This window comes from Zalophus californianus, chromosome 14 (assembly GCF_009762305.2).
Source record: "Zalophus californianus isolate mZalCal1 chromosome 14, mZalCal1.pri.v2, whole genome shotgun sequence".
Classification (NCBI taxonomy): domain Eukaryota; kingdom Metazoa; phylum Chordata; class Mammalia; order Carnivora; family Otariidae; genus Zalophus; species Zalophus californianus.
The window spans coordinates 7988764-8008623 of NC_045608.1; the positions used below are offsets into that span (position 1 = coordinate 7988764).

Sequence of the window (19860 nt, forward strand, 5' to 3'; positions counted from 1 at the left end):
AAGAAATCGTATCAACTTTGTGTAGCCTGGATTTCAGCTAATGCCTACACTGTGTATGTCTTATTTTGTAGGTTTATTTCTGCGCCATATGATCTTGGCCTACAGTAAGCTTTCTTTCAGTCAAGTGTTTAAACTGTACACTGCCCTTCAACAGTACTTCCAAAATGGCGAGAAAAAGACAGTGGAGGATGCTGATATGGAACAGACCAACAGAGAGGAGGGTGAAAGAAAAATGGAAAAAGAAGAACTTGATGTATCTATAAGGTAATTTGGTTTTTTTGGGTAGGCATCCCTTTCCTGTGAAATAGTATAATCATAGGCTTAGTAAGTCCTCATTCATTGAGATTCATGTGCTGCGTGCTATCCTTTTGCCGCTCCAGATCCAAGAAATTGACCCATGTGGGCTGTATCAGTGGGCTCCTTGCCTTCTGATTTCTGATTGGGAGGCAGTAGTGGGCCAAGGAAACTTGGGTCAGGCTGTTGATCCACTGGCTCCCTTCCTTCAGGGCCATGGTAGACTGGCTGTGGGGTAACAGCTTCTATTAGGTGGTCCTCTCTGCGTTCTTCTGGGGTCTGGGAACTAGGAAGATTTCCCAGGCCTGGGGCGTAAGGTGCCCCACTGTTACCAGTCCTGGGGACTGTATTGTCCCTTACGGCTTCTCTGTCTCCTGCCCTGAGTTTCATAAGTGGTCCTTTATAACTCTTCTCACATCACCCCATTTGAATGTGCCATTTGTTTCTTGCTGGGACCCTCCCTGACTGATAGTGTTCCTTATGTCAGAGTGAGTTAACAGTTGGTTAATTCAGTGAAAATGGATGGCGTGCCTATTAAAGTTTAAGCGTGGGGCACGGGATGCCACTGCTTACCTAGTTGTTGAAGCTCAAAACCTAGGAGTACCCCTGGTTCCTCCCTCTCTGTCACCCCGACAACCAGGCCCTCAGCCTAGTCGGTTGTTCCTCCATGACAGTTTGGACTTAGTTCACTTGTCTCCATCACCACTGCTGCCCCTGCAACCCTGGCACCGCATCTCCACTAAGGCTGGACTTCTCGGGCCTCCCCTCTGGCCTCCTTGCCTCCGCTCCTGTCTCCCTGCAATCTGTTTTTCATGCAGCATCCCAGGGAACCCCTGTGAATGTCAGTCACACCATGGCACCCTTCTGCCCCAAACCTTCATGACTGTTCTTGGAATTCAGACCTGAATCCAAGCGTATCGTGGCCTCAGTGCCTGTGCGGTCTGGCCCCGCCATCCTCCATGCCTCTTGCTCCTTCACTGTCCCCTGCACTCTCAGCAGTTCAGCTGCTTGGGCTTGTTTCAGCTTCCTGAATACTCCCCGCTAACTTCGGCTTCAGCTCCAGCGTCAGCACACAGGCCTTCCCTGACCATGTATCTGAAGTAATCTCCATCCCACATACTTCTGGCTTCTTTAGTTCCTTCATGGCTCTCCTCACAGAGTAACTTTTCACATTTATTTGCTTACTTCTTTGTATCTGTGTCTTCTGCCTTGGCACCCCTTCCCAGCCTAAGACCCTTCCCTGTCTTGCTTCATCGCATCTTTACCGGTACTTAATGTAGTGCCTGCCTCGTAGACTGTGTCTGTGAATATGTGCTGGATGAATGAATGCAGAAAATCGACATACGCAGCCTATCACCCACACTGGCCTGTGGTCCCATGAATCACTTTTTATTGACTTCTTCACTTTCCTACCTCACTTCCTCTCACCCCAACAGTTACCTGGGATCACCTCCCAAGTAAACTGCTGCTGGGAGAGAAAAACACACACTTGTGTGTGTACATGTATAGTATATTCCATGTCCCCTGATCTCAAGGAGCCCACAGTGTGGTGAGGAAGACTGACATCACAGATCATTACCCTGCACGTTGCTCAGAGCTCTGATTTAAGAAACCTCACCTGCCCTAAGTAGGCTGGCTGACCGCTGTCGGGGCTGGGTGCTTCCTGACAGTGGCCTTTGGTTACGTGATTTCTTTAGCACGTACGGGGCACAAGAGATTATAGTACCATTAAGCATCCAAAACCTCACTTACTCAGAGTTGCTCACAAATGCCTCTCATCTAATGGAGAGACAGAACACTGTGGACTTGAGTCTGGCTCTGGTGACAGACTGCTGGCTTAGGTTTCCGGCTCCTCCACTTACTCCCTGTGTGACTCTGGGCCAGTTACTCACCCTCTCTGTGCTTCAGCATCCTCATCTGCAAAATGGTGCATCCTATCCCCTCTTCAGAGGGGTGTTGTGAGCATTAAACGTCAGATCCATGTAAGTGTTTGGAACTGTGCCTGGCATGTAGTAAACATCCAGTGAATACTGGCTGTTCTTTTTCTCTTTTAACTCAGCCGCCTCAGGGATGCGTCTGGGCTGTGGTGTAGTCCCTGTTCTGGCTACTTTATCTACTTCAAGTAGCAGAATGTCACTTCTTGTGAAATGTTAAAATTCAGACTTATTTTGGTTTGGCTGTCTCCTAAATTAATCTGATGTAATTAGGTCTAACTGCATCGTTTTGTTTTTATCATGTTACAAGAACTTACCTGTGTGTGACCCAGTGTATTTACTATGAAAGTGTATTGTTTCATGTCAAATGACGATGTTGTATACCTGAAGCTAACGTCACATTGTGCGCACTGTACTAAAAAAAAAAAAAAAAGGAGAAAAAAAGTCTACAGTGAATTACAATGTATAAAAACTTTTTTTGAAAAGTAGGGGTGAGGGGCGCCTGGGTGGCTCAGTTGGTTAAGCATCTGCCTTCAGCTCAGGTCATGATCTCAGGGTCCTGGGATCAAGCCCCGAGTGGGGCTCCCTGCTCAGCGGGGAGTCTGCTTGCTGCTCCCTCTGCCCCTCCCCCTGCTCTTTCTTTCTCATTCTCTCTCTCTCAAATACATAAAATCTTAAAAAAAAAAAGTAGGGGTGAAGAATTTGAAACCGTAAGAACTGAGAATCAAATTGCATATATATGACAATTTTATATCTTCAAAAATAAAATAGGAATGTTTTTTCACTTAAAATATACAACATGCAGAATGCTTTGTAATGGTTAAAAAATACAGACCAATGTAAATTTTCATAATTTTCCAGTAAGTGATATTTCTGGATCAAAAAAAAAAAAGCTGTATGTATAGTTCCAGAAAATAATGTACATATAGTAGCTGAATTTTATCACCAAAATTAAAGAGAGATACTATTTAAAGATTTTTCTAATCAAGTGTTACAATGTTTTCTCCACAAAGAAATGGTTTTACTTGTAGTAAGATTTCTTTTTATTTTATAGAATGTATTTACATAAAAAAAAGGAAGAATATATTTACATTCATTTCTTGGTTCTCTTAAAGAGGAAAATTTCATTTTTTGTGACCTTTTCTAATGTTTTATTGCATTATGAAAAGCTTCTTAATTTAGTTCTTTTATTCTTCCTGTTTTCTCTCTTTCTTTCTTTTTTTTTTTTTCAATTATTGGAATGTTTCCAGGTCTCTTCAGGAAAGTTATTTTTCTTGCCCTAGAAATTTGTATTAAAATTAGAAAGGAGTGGGGCGCCTGGATGGCTCAGTCTGTTAAACGTCCGACTCTTGATCTCAGCTCAGGTCTTGATCTCAGGGTCATGAGTTCAAGCCCACATTGGGCTCCACGCCCACCCATTGTGGAGCCCACATAAACAAACAAACAAACAAATAGAAAGGGGAAAGAAATACTGCATAGCTTTCAAATCTCCCATCCCACAGTGAAATTATTCCCGTCTGAAATGAGAAACCCTACTGTTAATTAATTAATTGATTTCTTCCCCCCACTATTAATTTAGAAGGGAGGGAATAAATATTGAGTCAGCAAATGTTTATCATTAAAAAAAAAATCACATCACAGAAGAGAGGGCACACTGAAATTGAACCTGTGTTTCATTTGCTGGCAGTTGCCAAGTGCCTGTAGTCAGGAGAGGGCTGATAGGATTAGCCCACATGAGTCGGCCGTGGAGGCTCCTAGTCTGCAAGCTGCTGTAATTACAGCTTCTCTGTGCCCCTAAAAGGACCTAATAGAAGTAGAGATTATCTGGTAATTCTTCACTTGCCAGTGATATAATATAAATCTCCCCAATTCATTAATTTATTCAACAAATACTTCCTGAGTGCTTCCTGTGTACCAGACACCATGTTAAGGTGCTGTGTTAGCCAGGAGAAGGCCATGTGGGGAGGGTCAGATAATAGAGAGGCAACTGGTAAGTAATGCAGTTTCAGAGCAAGGCAGTGCCATCGAGAGAAAATGGGACCCTCGGGTAAAGGGTAGAGAGTAACTGGGGGTTCGTCTGGGGAGGGGCCCCTCGGACAGGGAGCCAGGTGATGAAGGAGCCAGGAGAAATTGCCAGAGCACACGGCACACACACAGCTTCCAAGACAGTCCAGGCCAGCATATTGGAGGCACAGAAGGAGGACAGTGTGGCTCAGGGAGAGGGGTTGCATCATGCCCTCTGGTCACACACCTCAGAAGAGTGAGGTCCTTGCTTCCTCAACTGTTCCTGTCCCAGCCCCAGTCCCTCGTCTCCCCTGCTTCTGTCAATATCCTGCTCAGAAATCTCCAAGGATTCCACAGTCTCCCCACCTGGTGTTCTAGGCCTTCCACAGTTGACCTTTCTGACCTTACTTTCAGTTTCTCAGCTTGGATCCTTTGTCCTGGCCTGCCAGGGTCTTGTCTTTTGTTTCCCTTTCCTGGAATGCCTTCTTCCTTCCTTATCATTTTCTCTGCTGCTTCCCAACTTGCAAGTGATTTCCCCCGTTTCTCAGTACAGAGTTCATATTCACATTTGGCATTTATCACTTACCCCCATCTCACCTGGGCTTGTCTTAGCCTTTCCCGGGACTGTAAGCCTGTTAACACATTGTGTGTCCTCCAGGACCTAGACTGGAGGCTTGTGCATTGCCAAGGTATTCAAAAACAAAAAGTAAAATTTTTGTTGATTGATTAATCTCATATTTTTAAAATTTCGATGACAGTGGTAGATTTAAGACCTTTAGAGGAATTTCCAGACTCCTGAGAATCTCACAAATGCCATATAGTAGGTCCATTTTAGAAATGCACATCTTTGCCAACTTTTGAGTGCAGTTTTACAAGGTTCGTGAACTTTAAGCCCATCCATGGACCCAGCTTAAGTGCTCTTGATTTATAGCACTAGTAAGTCTAAAATTCTGTCTCAGCTAATAATTGGATTATAAGCAAGGTGTACTTGAGCCCTTTTCCCAGATGGGTAGCCCTTTTCCTAAATTGAATACCTCTGTGGCTTCTCACAAGTTATTTTCTTCTGCATGTATTTATGGGGCCCTGAGGGAACAGAAGGAGTCAGTAAAAGATGGTTTGGGCCATTGTGTTTTTCCTTGCTCTTCCCAAGCTGGTTCATGTCAGCCACGATTGCCACCTTGGAGGCCAGAACCAAATTCGATCTTCATTTATGGGGACTGTACTTACCTTCTTTATAGAATCAGTTTGCATGCTGCTGATTTTCTCTATGCTCTACTGACTGAGCCAGCCAGGTGCCCTGACCACTGTGGACTTTAGGGGCAGATGGGACTAGTATTGTGTGTCCAGTTTCATTCAGATGAATTTATTCATTCATTCATTCTTACCAATCTCTAGCCTTTTTGTGTGCAGCCATGTGTCTTCCAAGCCTTGGGTTTACCTTGGTTACGAGGCATGTTAAGAGAAAGGGGTCTTTACTGACTGTTTTCCATTTGACAACTTGGCCTGTGAATTCGTTTTCTGTTTCCCTCCAGGTCACTATTGTGTCACTGATCTTTGTTAGACCTGGGTTGGGGCTGGTTCTTGGCAGCTCCAATGATTGCAGAATCTGATACACTGCCTTAGGGATTATTAGGTAGTATTTATCAGAAATGAAGCCAAGAGGGGCGCCTGGGTGGCTCAGTCGTTAAACGTCTGCCTTCAGCTCAGGTCATGATCCCAGGGTCCTGGGATCGAGCCCCGCATCAGGCTCCCTGCTCAGCAGGAAGCCTGCTTCTCCCTCTCCCACTCCCCCTGCTTGTGTTCCCTCTCTCTCTGTGTCTCTCTCTGTCGAATAAATAAATAAAATCTTAAAAAAAAAAAAAAGAAAGAAATGAAGCCGAGAGAATATTAGAGCAGCACCTCCCAAAGTGTTTTCTGTGGAACACTAGTTCTTCTTGAAAGATTGAGAAAAGGATTCTTTGTTCAGTGAGTTTGGTAAATGGTGCATTAAATACAAGTAAATAGTTTCTTTCTGTTGGATTTCTCTCACGTGCATCATGAATCTCCAAGCAAGATAGAGTGTGTAATTTTGCCCAAATTATGTAACCTCAGAAGAATTTTCTTTTCTTTTAGAATATCCATTCACATATCATTGGCATAAAAGTTGGAGAACTGTATTAGATGCAGAGTACTTACAAAAGCATTATTTATGAGTAAATATTGATTTTTATACTTACCATAATCCTATAGAGAAGTCCATTTCTTCAGAGTCTTGTGGCAGAAGGGTATTACTCATACTTTGCTCTCAAAATAAGACTTTTCTGTTGTGCGTGTGTAGATTTCTCAAGCCTAGGTTTATATCCCTATATTCCTTGTCTTTTAATTCTGCATAATGTAAATTTCTAGGCAAATGGTTATTTCTTAAGAGAAGCCACTTTTTCCTGCTCTTGAGTACACCACATCTTTTATCTGTAGCAAGGAGTTGGAAACTCTTCATTCATTCATTTCCCAAACTCTGAGGGCCTGTTTTGTTCCTAGGCATGGTGCTGGGTATTGGCATCCAATTGCAAGTGAGAGCAGGCAGGTGTGGCAGTGCATAGGTGCTGTGCTCAGCCTCTCCAGGAGACAGTGGGAGTTCCAGTGAAGACGTCGGCAGAGATTCTTGGAGGACATGACACTTGAGTCAGTCTTGAATGATGGATGGTGTACTGCAGTCCAACAGTGGGTGGGATAATGGGCCCTGCAGGCCAAGGAGGCAGGATAGGAGATCTGTGAGGAGGTGTGGGTGAGAAAGAAAAGCCAAAGGAGAGAGGTAGTGGCTAGGACCACTCACGGAACATTGCACCTGCCCTGCTAAGCAGTGTGGACTTCACTCTGGAAGCTGAGGGGGTACCACCAAAGGGCTTTAAATCAGGGGTACCACAAGAGATTTGCATGGTGGAAAGATCACACCATGTAGAACTTAGGTCTGTAACTGTCCATAATTATATTGTGCAAACTTTGGCAGGTCATTTAACTTCACTTTTTAAGTATGTTTTTTTATTCCTGAGAAGAGAGAATTAATTATAAAGGTTTTTGAACTCTTCTGATGAAGCTATTTGACTTTGTTAGCCTTACCATTCTTGCTGTTACGTAATTCTTTTTTGTTTGCTTGTTTGACTTTTTAAGTTTTTAATTCCAGTTCATTACATACACTGTCATATTAGTTTCAGGTGAAACTAAAACTAATACAGTGATTCAGCACTTCATATGACACCCGGTGCTCCTCATGACAGGTGCACTCTTTGGTGCCCATCACCTAGTTCACCCATCCCTGTGCTGTAATTCCTTAGTAGTTTTGTTTTATTTTTTCCAGAGAAGAGGAGGTATCTTGCAGTGGGCCTCTCTCCCAAAAACAAGCAGAATTTTTTCTTTCTCAACAGGTATGTTAATTCTGTTATTTATCACCAACTTTTTTTTTTTTAATTTTTAAAAAGATTTTATTTATTTTTTAGAGAGAGAGAGGGCACAAGCAGGGGGAGCGGCAGGCAGAGGAAGAAGCAGGCTCCCCACTGAGCAGGGAGTCCGATGCGGGACTCGATCCCAGGACTCCGGGATCATGACCCAAGCCAAAGGCAGATGCTTAACCAACTGAGCCACCCAGGCGTCCCTATCACAAACTTTTGAAAAACAAATACTGTGGAGGGGCTCCTGGGTGGCTCAGTTGGTTAAGCATGTGACTCTTGATTTCAGCTTTCGTCATGATCTTGGGGTCATGGGATCAAGCCCCGTGTCAGGCTCCACACTCAGCAAGGAGTCTGCTGGAGAGTCTCTCTCTCCCTCTTCCCTTACCCCTCCCCCTTCTCTCTCTCTCTCTCAAATAGATAAGTAAATAAAATCTTTAATAAGTAAAAACATGTCCTGTGGCATTATATGTCATCACACGTGCCTGTCTTGTTAGTACGTTTATTAGTGAATCTGCATTATTCCTTATTCTCGGTCTTCTTTTCTTCACTAACAATACAGTGGTGGTTATGTGTTCTTTATGATTTTGTGTGTGATTTTCTTTTTCTGTTTTTTTTTTTAAGATTTTATTTTTAAGTAATCTCTACACCCAATGTGAGGCTTGAACTTAAAACCCCAAGATCAAGAGTCACATGCTCTACTGACTGAGCCAGCCAAGCACCCCATCATTTTCTTTTTCTTTTTTTTTTTTTTTAAGATTTTATTTATTTGACACAGAGAGACACAGCGAGAAAAGGAACACAAGCAGGGCGAGTGGGAGAGGGAGAAGCAGGCTTCCCGCAGAGCAGGGAGCCTGATGTGGGGCTCAATCCCAGGACCCTGGGATCACGACCTGAACTGAAGGCAGACGCTTAACAACTGAGCCACCCAGGCGCCCCTCATTTTATTTTTCTTAAAGTTATAATGCATGTTCATTTTATAATAGTGGGTGACTAACACAGCCCAAAAACCTGATTTGGAAGACTGACTTCTCTTCCCCCAACATTTTATTAGACATTTTCAAACAGAAAGAAAAGTTGAAAAGCATTGCACAGTGAATACCCATATACCTGTCACTTTGATACCACAATTACTATTTCGCTCTGTCCTTATGTACCTACACCCCCCTTATCCAGCCACCATTTCATCTTTTCATTTTTTAATGCATTTCAAGTTGCAGACATCAGTACATTTTAGCCCAGACATTTCTTGCTGGTGCTTTTGAGCCATACTTTTTCACTTGTTTGCTAACAGAAACTGAATATTTTTCTCCCATGTTATTTTCAAGTGCAGGATTTTGATTTTTTGCTCTACTTTTCTAATTTTCCTTAATTTTGTTATTAATTTTCTGTTTGTTTAGGTCTAGATGAAAAGTGATAGGATCACCCTTCAAACATATTAGAAAAACCCATCTAGACTATTGGTTAAGTATGGAAGAGAAAATATAGCTAGCTCTTTACCTCCTCCTCACACTTCAGTACATTACAGATGGATTAAAGGGTAAATGTGAACATGTAAAGCTGTAATTAGACCAGGAGGAACTACATATTAACTTTTAACTGATCTCTAGGTGGGGAAAGACTTTCTAAACATAAAAGCTGTGGAAGAAAACACATAGGAGAAGATCATTTGATTTTTCAGCATAAAAATTAAAAATGCATGTCAGAACACATTCTAACAAAACTAAAAGACAAACAGTAAAATGGGAAAAAATATTTTGCAATAAATATGATGGTCACAGGGTTAATACTTTTGCTTTAAAAGTCTTATTTTCAAAGACTGATGATGAGACAAACTTTATATTATTAATGAAAAGAGCAGGAAGTAAATTGATATACCATGTTCTAATTTTGTTAAAAATGTGGTATAGGTGTATAAATGTATGTATCACATATATATCTCACACACATAGAAAAAAGACTGGAATAAGACACTGACATATTAATAGTGTTCTTTCTGGGTGGAGGGGTTACAGATGATTTTTGTTTCCTCTGTATGTCTTTGGAACCTTCTATAATGATATAAGGAATTCAAATGGAATTAGAAATTATTGCTTATAAATAAAAATTTGTCTAGGTAATGGGGCGCATGGGTGGCTCAGTCATTAAGCGTCTGCCTTCGGCTCAGGTCATGATCCCGGGGTCCTGGGATCGAGCCCCGCATCGGGCTCCCTGCTCACGGGGAAGCCTGCTTCTCCCTCTCCCACTCCCCCTGCTTGTGTTCCCTCTCTCGCTGTCTCTCTCTGTCAAATAAATAAATAGAATCTTTAAAAAAGTTTTTTTTGTCTAGGTAAAATTGAAGTGTCTGTAACAAAGTTAAGTACTAATATTTAATTTAGAATTAGTTTTCTACATATTTGTGTAATCATTGCTGGTACCATCTAATGAGACAGATAACCAGGAGTAAGGCACCTGAGTGCTCTTGGGGCCTCTTGCGGGGCCGGATGGAGGTACACACTGTCAGTCCTGAGGGTGGTCCCAGTCCGGGGTGGGTCACTTTGGTACTTTTCACGTAGTTTGATAAGTACTGCAGGAAGGGTTAGTGCAGGGGGCTTATGGGCACGCGTAGGGGCTTAGAGGACCTTACCTAGTCTAGAAAGTGATACAAGCAAGTGGCTGAAGTCTAAACTGGGGCCTGAAGGAGGAGCAGGAGTTTGCAAGGCATGTGAGGAGCGTGTGACTGGGTAGAGGTAGTTGGGCTCTTTGTGTTTCAGGAAGAGGAAACAGTGTTTTGTGTGGTCAAGAGGAGAGAGTAGCTGCGGAAAAGAACATAGTCAGAGGATGCTGGTTAGTATATATTTCCATATGTTTATTAGCCATTTCTGTCCACTGAGTTGTCATTTTTAAATTTCAGGCTTCTTTGTTAAAGAACGATGAGACAAAAGCCCTCACTCCAGCATCTTTGCAGAAAGAACTGAACAACTTGTTGAAATTTAATCCTGATTTTGCTGAAGCGGTGAGTCTTTTGAGTTGGAAAGCCAGGACAAGCCTATTCTTTGTATTGAGGAGCCGTGCAAATGAGGACTGGCCCATTGGCCCCGTTTCTTGGAAGAAAATGTTGGCAAGTCAACAAGCCTAGGTCGCAAAGCTTTTCCTGTCACCCCTCACCCCCCGGGGCCATTAGGAGTCTCTTTAGTCTCTTGCTGTTCTCGTTCATACATCGTCTCTCTGAGGCTCCGAGTTATGAACAGATGGTAGAGTAGACTGACTTTTTTTTTTTCTTCAAGTTTTGGGGCTAAAAATTCTTTTCCCCCTTCCTCTGAGTTTTTTTTTTTCCTCCCAAATTCAAGTAATTGCATTCCTTACTGGATTTTTACCCTGAAAACTTTTCTTTTCTTTTTTTTAAAGATTTTATTTTATTTTTTTGACAGAGAGAGAGACAGCGAGAGAGGGAACACAAGCAGGGGGAGTGGGAGAGGGAGAAGCAGGCTCCTGGCTGAGCAGGGAGCCCGATGCGGGGCTCGATCCCAGGACCCTGGAATCATGACCCGAGCCAAAGCAGGTGTCTGGTGACTGAGCCACCCAGGTGCCCCTCTTTTTTTGTTTTAAACTTTCTTAGTAGTACCTGGATTTGACATCTTTATTCACATGCAGAAATATATCTGCTTTGCTCCATAGTAACTGGGATCTGCCTGTTGGAGGGAAGTTTAATTCAGTGAATCAAACAAAATGAAAATAGTGTCAAAATGCAAGATAATTAACTTAGTAAACTAGTTAAAGACTCACTGTGTTATGCTTTGGACAGTTACAGAAATTAATTTTATAATTTTTATATGAATTCAGGAATTAAAATCTTTATTTTTGAGCTCACAGTATTCCTTAATACTTGAGCTAGTTGAGTCCCCCCCACCCCATCACCCATGGGCCCAAATATAACCAGTGGCATAGTGGACCTATATTTAGTAGGCCAAAACTCTGACACAAATCCTAATGGGCGCCCATTTTTCATTTGGGGACTCCCTGAGGAGGAAATAAACCACCGTATCTTGAACTTGTTTTATCCTGCCCGTGGGGGAAAGGTTATGCTAAGCCATCTTGCTGGGAGGGTTGGGGGTACACTGGTGTTTGCAGCCAGCGGGGCGCTCTGAATTAGTCTCACGCGGGAGGAAGCCGAATATTTAAAATGCGTGGATTGTTTCTTGTTTCAGCACTATCTCAGCTACTTAAACAACCTCCGGGTCCAAGATGTTTTCAGTTCAACACACAGCCTCCTTCATTATTTCGATCGCCTGATTCTCACCGGGGCTGAAAGCAAAAGTAACGGGGACGAGGGCTACGGCCGGAGCCTGAGATACGCCGCGCTGAACCTGGCCGCCCTGCACTGCCGCTTCGGCCACTAGTGAGTCCGTCGGTTTCTGTGCCCGAAGAGACTGAAGAGATCAACTCTCCAGCGTTAACTTCCGAAGACGGAAGCTCTTTCCCTGGACGGCAGTTAACAAAAATTTTCTGCTTAAGCCGTCTGCCCCCTAGCGTCATTGTTGAGCATTACTGTCTTAGTGCATGGCCTCTTTCCTTCTAAGAAAAACAGCCATTGAGTTAAAAGGAAATTAGGTCGTTAGGCCAGAGATTCCCAAAAGGATGTTTTGGAGGTAATAATGATACAAAAGCTATTTTCAGTCTTTCAAAAAGCCAAAAGGAAGTTGTCCTTTTACTGGATAAAACAGTGTACAGCTTACTAAAAGCCACATGTTTGTGCTTTTGGATAGAATTCCCGCAGTTCAGTGGGGTGACACTGGCTTATGCCATTGCTGAGATGTGCTTATGATTTTAATGAATAAAATAGGAAAATTGCCCAATTATTAATTAGTAAATAGAGTTATGTGGATAAAAACTTAAAACGTGGAGGCTATTTTGGAAACAGTGAAATAATGTGAATAAGGGTGAAAAGGGAGGGAATTATTAATTGAAAGTGTTCCCCCCGCCCCGTGGCTTTTTCCCCTTTGAGAGAAATGTGGTCTCTGCTACAGGCATTTTTGAATAGAGACTGTAGGGTGTGTTAATGGAAATATAGTGTCCAAAGTTCAAGAACTGAGACTTCTACCCCTTGCTGTTTGGGTCAGAAATTGTTTTTGATTGTCACATTTTAAAAGGGACATAGAGAGGCTGGAACTTGTGTTGGGGACAGTCGTCTTGTAGGCATTCAAAGCCATGTTGTGTAAACAGTGTGGGAAGGATATGAGAATGGTGAGCTTAGAGGGAAAATGATTTGGCCAAGTACATGTTTGTCATCTTCATGTCATAAAAGGTCATGTGAAGAAAGCTTAGATGACCGAGGGTGTAATTCCTGGAGAAGAACAAGAGCGGGGAAGTGCAAAGGAAGGGCCGTGCTTTGCCTGTGATAAGGAAGGTGGTCCCACATGGAACCTCTTTGGAAGGGGCAGCGAGGTGCTCAAGCCTAGACCAGGTGTCAGTAAGGGAACTGACGCATCACATTGATAGTTGGACTCAGAAAGGTTCAAGTCTACTCCAAACTCCATGATTTTATGGGATTCCATGTTATCTTTTGATCCTGGACTTCTTTTTTGTCTGCCCAACTGTAATGACTTCTTAATCAGAACCTTTCATTTTTTATGTTATCATAATAAATAGTAATATCATTTGTAGTATTTACCATTAACTGATTTCTGTGTTCAAAACAGCTGCTGCTCGGGTTTGGAAATTTGTATCCAGCCTTCTAGATACAAATAACCTGTTGATGTATAGAATTGATACATTTTCAATAGGAGAGGCAGCTAACTGAATCAAATTAATTGCTAATTAATTTACTCAGGTCCATGCTTCTTTGATTCTAGCCCTGGAGCTGTGGCCTTTATAAATCTTTGTCACTTAGCTTATAGGATTGTGAAGATTTCTTGAAAGTCAGTATAGTTGTTCACTGAGCTTCTGCTGTGTACTAGGCACTGTGGTAGGTGCTGAGGGTACAACTGTAAAAGAAGAGGGAAAAGCCTCTGTTCTCATGGAGCTTACCGTGGGGTAGATAGACAATAAACAACACTGACCATAATACATAAAGGTGATAGATGAGAATAGAGGGTTGGGGAGTGCTGTTGTTTTCATAAGGGACACTCCTCCAGATATATGCACAGATCACTCCTTCAATTTGTAAGTGTCTGTTTAAATAATAAGGTAGCAGGTCAGCCCTCCCTCACCTCTACTAACTTAATAGTTGAACACAGATTTAAAGCAGTCTTAATCTGTCTGGGAATCTACCATTTGGTAGATCTAACTTTTCCTCCTACCCGGGGTAAAGTAATCTCTCTTTAGTTTTAAAATACTATCTATACAGTTCTCCCAAAAGCCCCTCCTTTTTTTTAACTTAACATTATTTATTTGTTCTTCAGATATTCAATAAAGTTAAATCAACTGATATTTATTGAGGGCCTGTATGTGATGATAGGCTTCCTGCCCCTGAGTAGCTTGTCCTGTTACATCTCAGCATTGAAAGGAATTTAAAAGAAATGTAAAATAGGTAAAAATGTATCTCCCCTCTTTATTCAAATAAGTGGCTATTGAAGAACAATCCAGCTCTCCGCAGTTAAAATGGATTGTGTGAGGCTAATACTAATTTTAAAGAAAATTCCTTATGTAAATTTTTCCTTAATAAGAGATACCCATAGAATTTCTGATTTGATTTTGAGGTCTTCCGTAACCCTGCATTTATAGAACTTCTTTTCTGTGACTTGCCACTGGGAAACCAAAATTTAAGAGCTTGCCCTCTGCAGGCTTATAAACTATTTGAAGAAATAAAATTAACATAGATTAAATAAGTAGAAGGTGATACATAATAGTATTTAAGCACTGCAAGGTGGGTTACAGATAGCATTTCTGTGGGTGTTTTCAGAGGTGAGAGCTCAGTGGGGCCAAGGATAGTTGGCTGAATTTCTGCAGAATCTGAGATTAAGGGAGACATCCCAGATGGAGGGGAGCCACATCAGCAGAAAAAAAATCTCAGAAGTGAGTATTCTCCAAATACTTTTTAAAACTAGTTTTGAAAAAATACAAAAGTATCAAATGCCATTGTAAAAAAAAAAATTCACATAATGGGGAAGGGAATGCCGTGAAAAGTGAAGTGTTATATCCTATGCGTGTGCCCCTCCTCCCAGGGGTAGACAACTAAAATAAAAATCTTAGGAGCAGAGATCAAGAAAAGCCATTTCTTCTTGCCCTTTGTAGTAGAAATCCACCTTAGAAAGGACCTGTTCTGTGTCTCTACTGTTAACGTTTCTTGCTGCTGGGAGACGGAAGCACCTCTGGGAATAAGCTCATTGTTACAACTTCCAACCCAGAGGCCTCTCCTTGGATGAATTACTGTACAGATGCCTTCCTGTTACGTTGCTTGGACATGTTTGTGATTGTTAATGAGTTTTGTTTTGTTTTTTAAGATTTTGTTTATTTATTTGATAGAGAGACACAGTGAGAGAAGGAGCACAAGCAGGGGGAGTGGGAGAGGGAGAAGCAGGCTTCCCGCTGAGCAGGGAGCCCTGTGCGAGGCCCGATCCCAGTACCTTGGGATCATGACCCAAGCCAAAGGGCAGACATTTAACAACTGAGCCACCCAGGCGCCCCTGTTAATGAGTTATTAATGTTTGGTCTGTCTCTAGTCAGCAGGCAGAGCTTGCCCTGCAGGAGGCGATTAGGATTGCCCAGGAGTCCAACGATCATGTGTGTCTCCAGCATTGCTTGGTGAGCTGCCCCTTCCTGTCCCGGGAGTTCAGCCCGTGGGTTGAGTTGGCCTTCAAAAGGCCCCATTCGGATTGGGTTGTTTTGCAGTTAGAAGGCCCTTAGCGGTGAAGGGAAACTAGTTAGGTGGTTGTGGGAATTCAGAAAAGGCAACCCATAGTTATTATCTTTCTTAATTCATGATCTCTGTTTTGCTTTGGGGGAGGCATTTCTTGTCTACAAATTTTAATCCAAAGCTACCACTTTAAATGTTGGCATTAACCAAAAGGTGTATGCAACACCTAGTAACTGGATGAGACATTGTCCCGTGAAAGCATAAACACCAAGCACAGGGAGAACAGAGAATTCATTTAACATTCCCTGAGAGTCTCGATTTCTCAATTAAAGGCCCTATGGGAGCTTCATGGTTTTTTTATGGAATACTTGCCACTCACTACTGTCAGAGGTGAAGATCAGTAGCTGTTTAGTTTAGTCTGACAGTTGTAATGTGTTCAGTGGTTTTCATTTAGGTTCATACTTCGTGAATATTTTAGAAGATTTATCTGGTCTCTTGTTAAATTTTTCTTACAACCATGCTGATATTTCGATAGAACATTAACTGTTGTCATTGTTAGGATATATTTTGATGATTTCTCTTACCAGAGCTGGCTTTACGTGCTGGGGCAGAAGAGATCTGATAGCTATGTTTTGCTAGAGCACTCTGTGAAGAAGGCAGTACATTTTGGGTTACCGGTAAGACTTGTCTTCCTGTGAGATTATTTAAATAAATGGTGTGGTTTTATTATTGGTAGTTTCTTATGACCTTAACTGTTAATCAAACCGCGAAATTCTGTTTGATAGGTTTCTCTCTGCTCCCTTTATCTTAATAATATCTATGAAAGTTCCATTGACCAATTTGAGGGGAGATCCTTGTTTAGTTTATTGATCAACATTGACTTCCACATATTTACTTAGAAAATTTTCAGAAAAGTCTCTTTTCAAAGAGTTTGTCTATTTTGGGTGCCTGGGTGGCTCAGTAGGTTAAGCGGCTGCCTTCGGCTCAGGTCATGATCCTGGAGTCCCGGGATCGAGTCTTGCATCAGGCTCCCTGCTGAGCAGGGAGTCTGCTTCTCCCTCTGACCCTCCCCCCCTCATGCTCTCTCTATCTCATTCTCTCTCTCAAATAAGTAAATAAAATATTTTTAAAAAAATAAAAAAAGATTTTATCTATTTTTTTGACAGAGGGAGAGAGATGGCAAGAGAGGGAACACAAGGGGAGAGGGAGAGGGAGAAGCAGGCTCCCCGCTGAGCAGGGAGCCCGTTGCGGGGCTTGATCCCAAGACCCTGGGATCATGACCTGAGCTGAAGGCAGACGCTTAACGACTGAGCCACCCAGGAGCCCCAGGAAAGGCTTATTTTTAAACCAGGGATTGGCAAACTCTAAAGCCAGTGGGACAAATCTGGCTTGCTGCCTGCTTATATATGGCCCTCAAGCTAAGAATGGGTTTTACATTTTTAAATAGTTGGGGAAAAAAAACAACAAAGAAGAATATGTGACAGACCAAATGTGGCCTGCAAAACCTAAATTATTTACTACCTGGCCCTTTATAGAGCCAGTTTGCTGATCCGTGTTTTAAAAGTAAACAAAGTCAGGAACCAGTAAACCTGACAGGTACATTTGTCTTTTCTTACTTTAAGTGACAGAGAAGGACCCGAATTACAGTCCTTGGTGACAAATACTGAGAGGCAGTGAAAGGGCTTAGTCTTCACATATGTAGTAGTAATGAGTATCAGAATCTAGATTACTGTTGCTCACAGAACCTTATTCTGTCTCAAAAACATCTGCTGAAAACTGCCCCATAGGCAGGGGGACTGCTTAAGCATTCTGTCTCCTAAAGTTTGCAGCAAGGTCCAGGAAAACTGAAAGTAATATGTGTAATGACTTACTGTATAGGCTTTTTAAAAATGGAAGGGGGGCCTGGGTGGCTCAGTCAGTTTAGCATCTGACTTTTTTTTTTTTTTAAGATTTTATTTATTTATTTGACAGAGAGAGACACAGCGAGAGAGGGAACACAAGCAGGGGGAGTGGGAGAGGGAGAAGCAGGCTTCCCTCAGAGCAGAGAGCCTGCTGCGGGGCTCGATCCCAGGAGACTCTGGGATCATGACCTGAGCTGAAGGCAGATGCTTAACGACTGAGCCACCCAGGCGCCCCAATTAGCATCTGACTCTTGATCTCAGCTCAGATCTTGATCTCAGGGTCGTGAGTTCAAGCCCCATGTTGGGCTCCAAGCTGGGTGGGGAGCCTACTTAAAACAAAATTGAGGTACAGTTGACACATTGTATATGCTTTTTAAATCTGTAAATTGTCCATTTGATTTGTTTTTGGGAAAGGAAACTTACATGTACAGAATTGATTATAATGACAAAAAGTAAGTTGTCCCTTAAAATAAATGATAGGCTTCGTAAGTACAATTTTTGTTTTGGATTTAAGCTTTTTTTTTTTTTTAAAGATTTATTTATTTTAGTGGGGGGAGGGGCAGAGGGAGAGGGAGAGAAAGATTCTTCCAGCCCACTCCCTGCTGAGCGTGGAGCCTGACACAGGGCTCGGATCTCACGACCCTGAGATCAGGACCTGAGCTGAAACCAAGAATCAGACACTTAACGGACTGAGTCACTCAGGGGCCCCTAAGCTCTTTTTTTTTTTTTTTTTTAAAGATTTTATCTATTTATTTGAGAGTGAGAGAGAGCGCGAGCGCACAAGCAGAGGGAGGGGCAGAGGGAGAGGGAGAAGCAGGCTCTCCCCTGAGCAGGGAGCCTGACTTAGAGCTCTATCTAGGATCCCGGGATCATGACCTGAGCCACCCAGGTGCCCCCTAAGCTGACTCTTTAAGTTGTGCTTTCGCCTTTGAAAATTATATCAGAAGTTAATGAAAAGATAATTATGCTCATAATAGTCATCCTTTAAAAAATTTCCTACTTCAGGGGAGCTTGGCTGGCTCAGTTGGTAGAACATGTGACTCTTGATCTTGGGGTTGTAAGTTTGAGCCCCACATTGGGTATAGAGATTACTTAAAAATCAAATCTTAAAAAAAAATTAAAAAGGGAAATAAAAAATCTCCTACTCCGGGGGCGCCTGGGTGGCTCAGTCTATTAAGCGTCTGCCTTTGGTTCGGGTCATGATCCCAGGGACCTGGGATCAAGTCCCACATCGGGCTCCTTGCTCAGCGGGGAGCCTGCTTCTCCCTCTCCCTCTGCCTGCTGCTCCCCCTGCTTGTGCTCTCTCTCTCGCTAACAAATAAATAAATAAAATCTTAAAAAAAAAATCCTACTCTGTAATGTGTCCAGCACTGTTTGACACATACTGTTTTGTATTTATTTATTTAAGATTTTATTTATTTGAGAGAGAGAGCTGGCATGAGCGGGGGAGGGGGCAGAAGGAGAGGGAGAAGTAGGCTCCCCGCCAAGCACGGAGCCCAACACAGGGCTCCATCCCAGGACTCCGAGATTTAACCCAAGCCGAAGGCAGACGCTTAACCGACTGACTGAGCTACCCAGGTGCCCCACATACCGTTTTATTTTAATTTTTCACGATAATTCTTTATGATAGAGTTTATGCCCATTTTACAGATGAGGAAGCTGAGGCTTGGTTAAGAAGCTAACTGGCCTCAACTCACAGAATAAGTGATAGAGACAGTGTTTAAGTCCAGGCCCATTTTATGTCAAAGCCCTGGTTCTCAGCATACCATCTGCCTCTCTTCCAGGCCCAGTTTTTCAGGCACACATTTCATATGCATTAGGGTCAGGCTGTAGGTACTTTCCTTTTTTTTTTTTTTTTTGATTGATTGATTGATTGATTGATTGATTTGAGAGAGAGAATGAGATAGCATGAGAGGGGAGAGGGTCTGAGGGAGATGCGGGACTCGATCTTGGGACTCCAGGATCATGACCTGAGCCGAAGGCAGTTGCCCAACCAACTGAGCCACTCAGGAGGCGCCCTAGGTACTTTCCTTTTATATAATGCCGTCGGTTTGCATGTGCTGAAATGTGAAAGATGCCAAATTTCTGAAGAGTGAACAATTCTGTCATGTAATCTGTACCTTGAGTCATGGATATGTCTGTCCCCTTAGTACCTCGCCTCTCTGGGAATACAGTCCCTAGTTCAGCAGAGGGCTTTTGCTGGGAAGACAGCAAACAAACTGATGGATGCCCTAAAGGACTCTGACCTCCTACACTGGAAACACAGCCTGTCAGAGCTCATCGATATCAGCATTGCACAGAAAACGGCTATCTGGAGACTCTATGGCCGCAGGTGGGTCTTCAAGCTGACTTTCAAGGCCGTAGGGGCATGAATCCTTCCAGAGATGAGCGGAAGCTAGCAAACTGGTTCTATGAAAGGCCAAACAGACAAGTCATTTTCCCCTTTGATGAAAGTTGTTTGTGCAGGAGATTAAAGAAGATGCTTATAGTTTTAAAACACTTCGTACTTTGCACAGACTTTGTGAAGTTCT

The 19860-nt window shown here is 42.7% G+C and overlaps 1 protein-coding gene across 3 annotated transcripts in view; it reads left to right on the forward strand.

Moving 5' to 3' along the window:
- The window catches only part of ANAPC5 (anaphase promoting complex subunit 5), a 41862-nt gene that overhangs the window by 5841 nt on the left and 16161 nt on the right, over positions 1-19860 (forward strand). For all 3 annotated transcript variants that reach the window (XM_027576404.2, XM_027576403.2, XM_027576405.1), the window contains 7 exons: positions 72-264; positions 7567-7633; positions 10548-10649; positions 11842-12032; positions 15295-15376; positions 16016-16105; positions 19480-19661. In XM_027576404.2, the coding sequence (XP_027432205.1) occupies positions 72-264; positions 7567-7633; positions 10548-10649; positions 11842-12032; positions 15295-15376; positions 16016-16105; positions 19480-19661 (907 nt within the window). The remainder of the gene's footprint in view (positions 1-71; positions 265-7566; positions 7634-10547; positions 10650-11841; positions 12033-15294; positions 15377-16015; positions 16106-19479; positions 19662-19860) is intronic.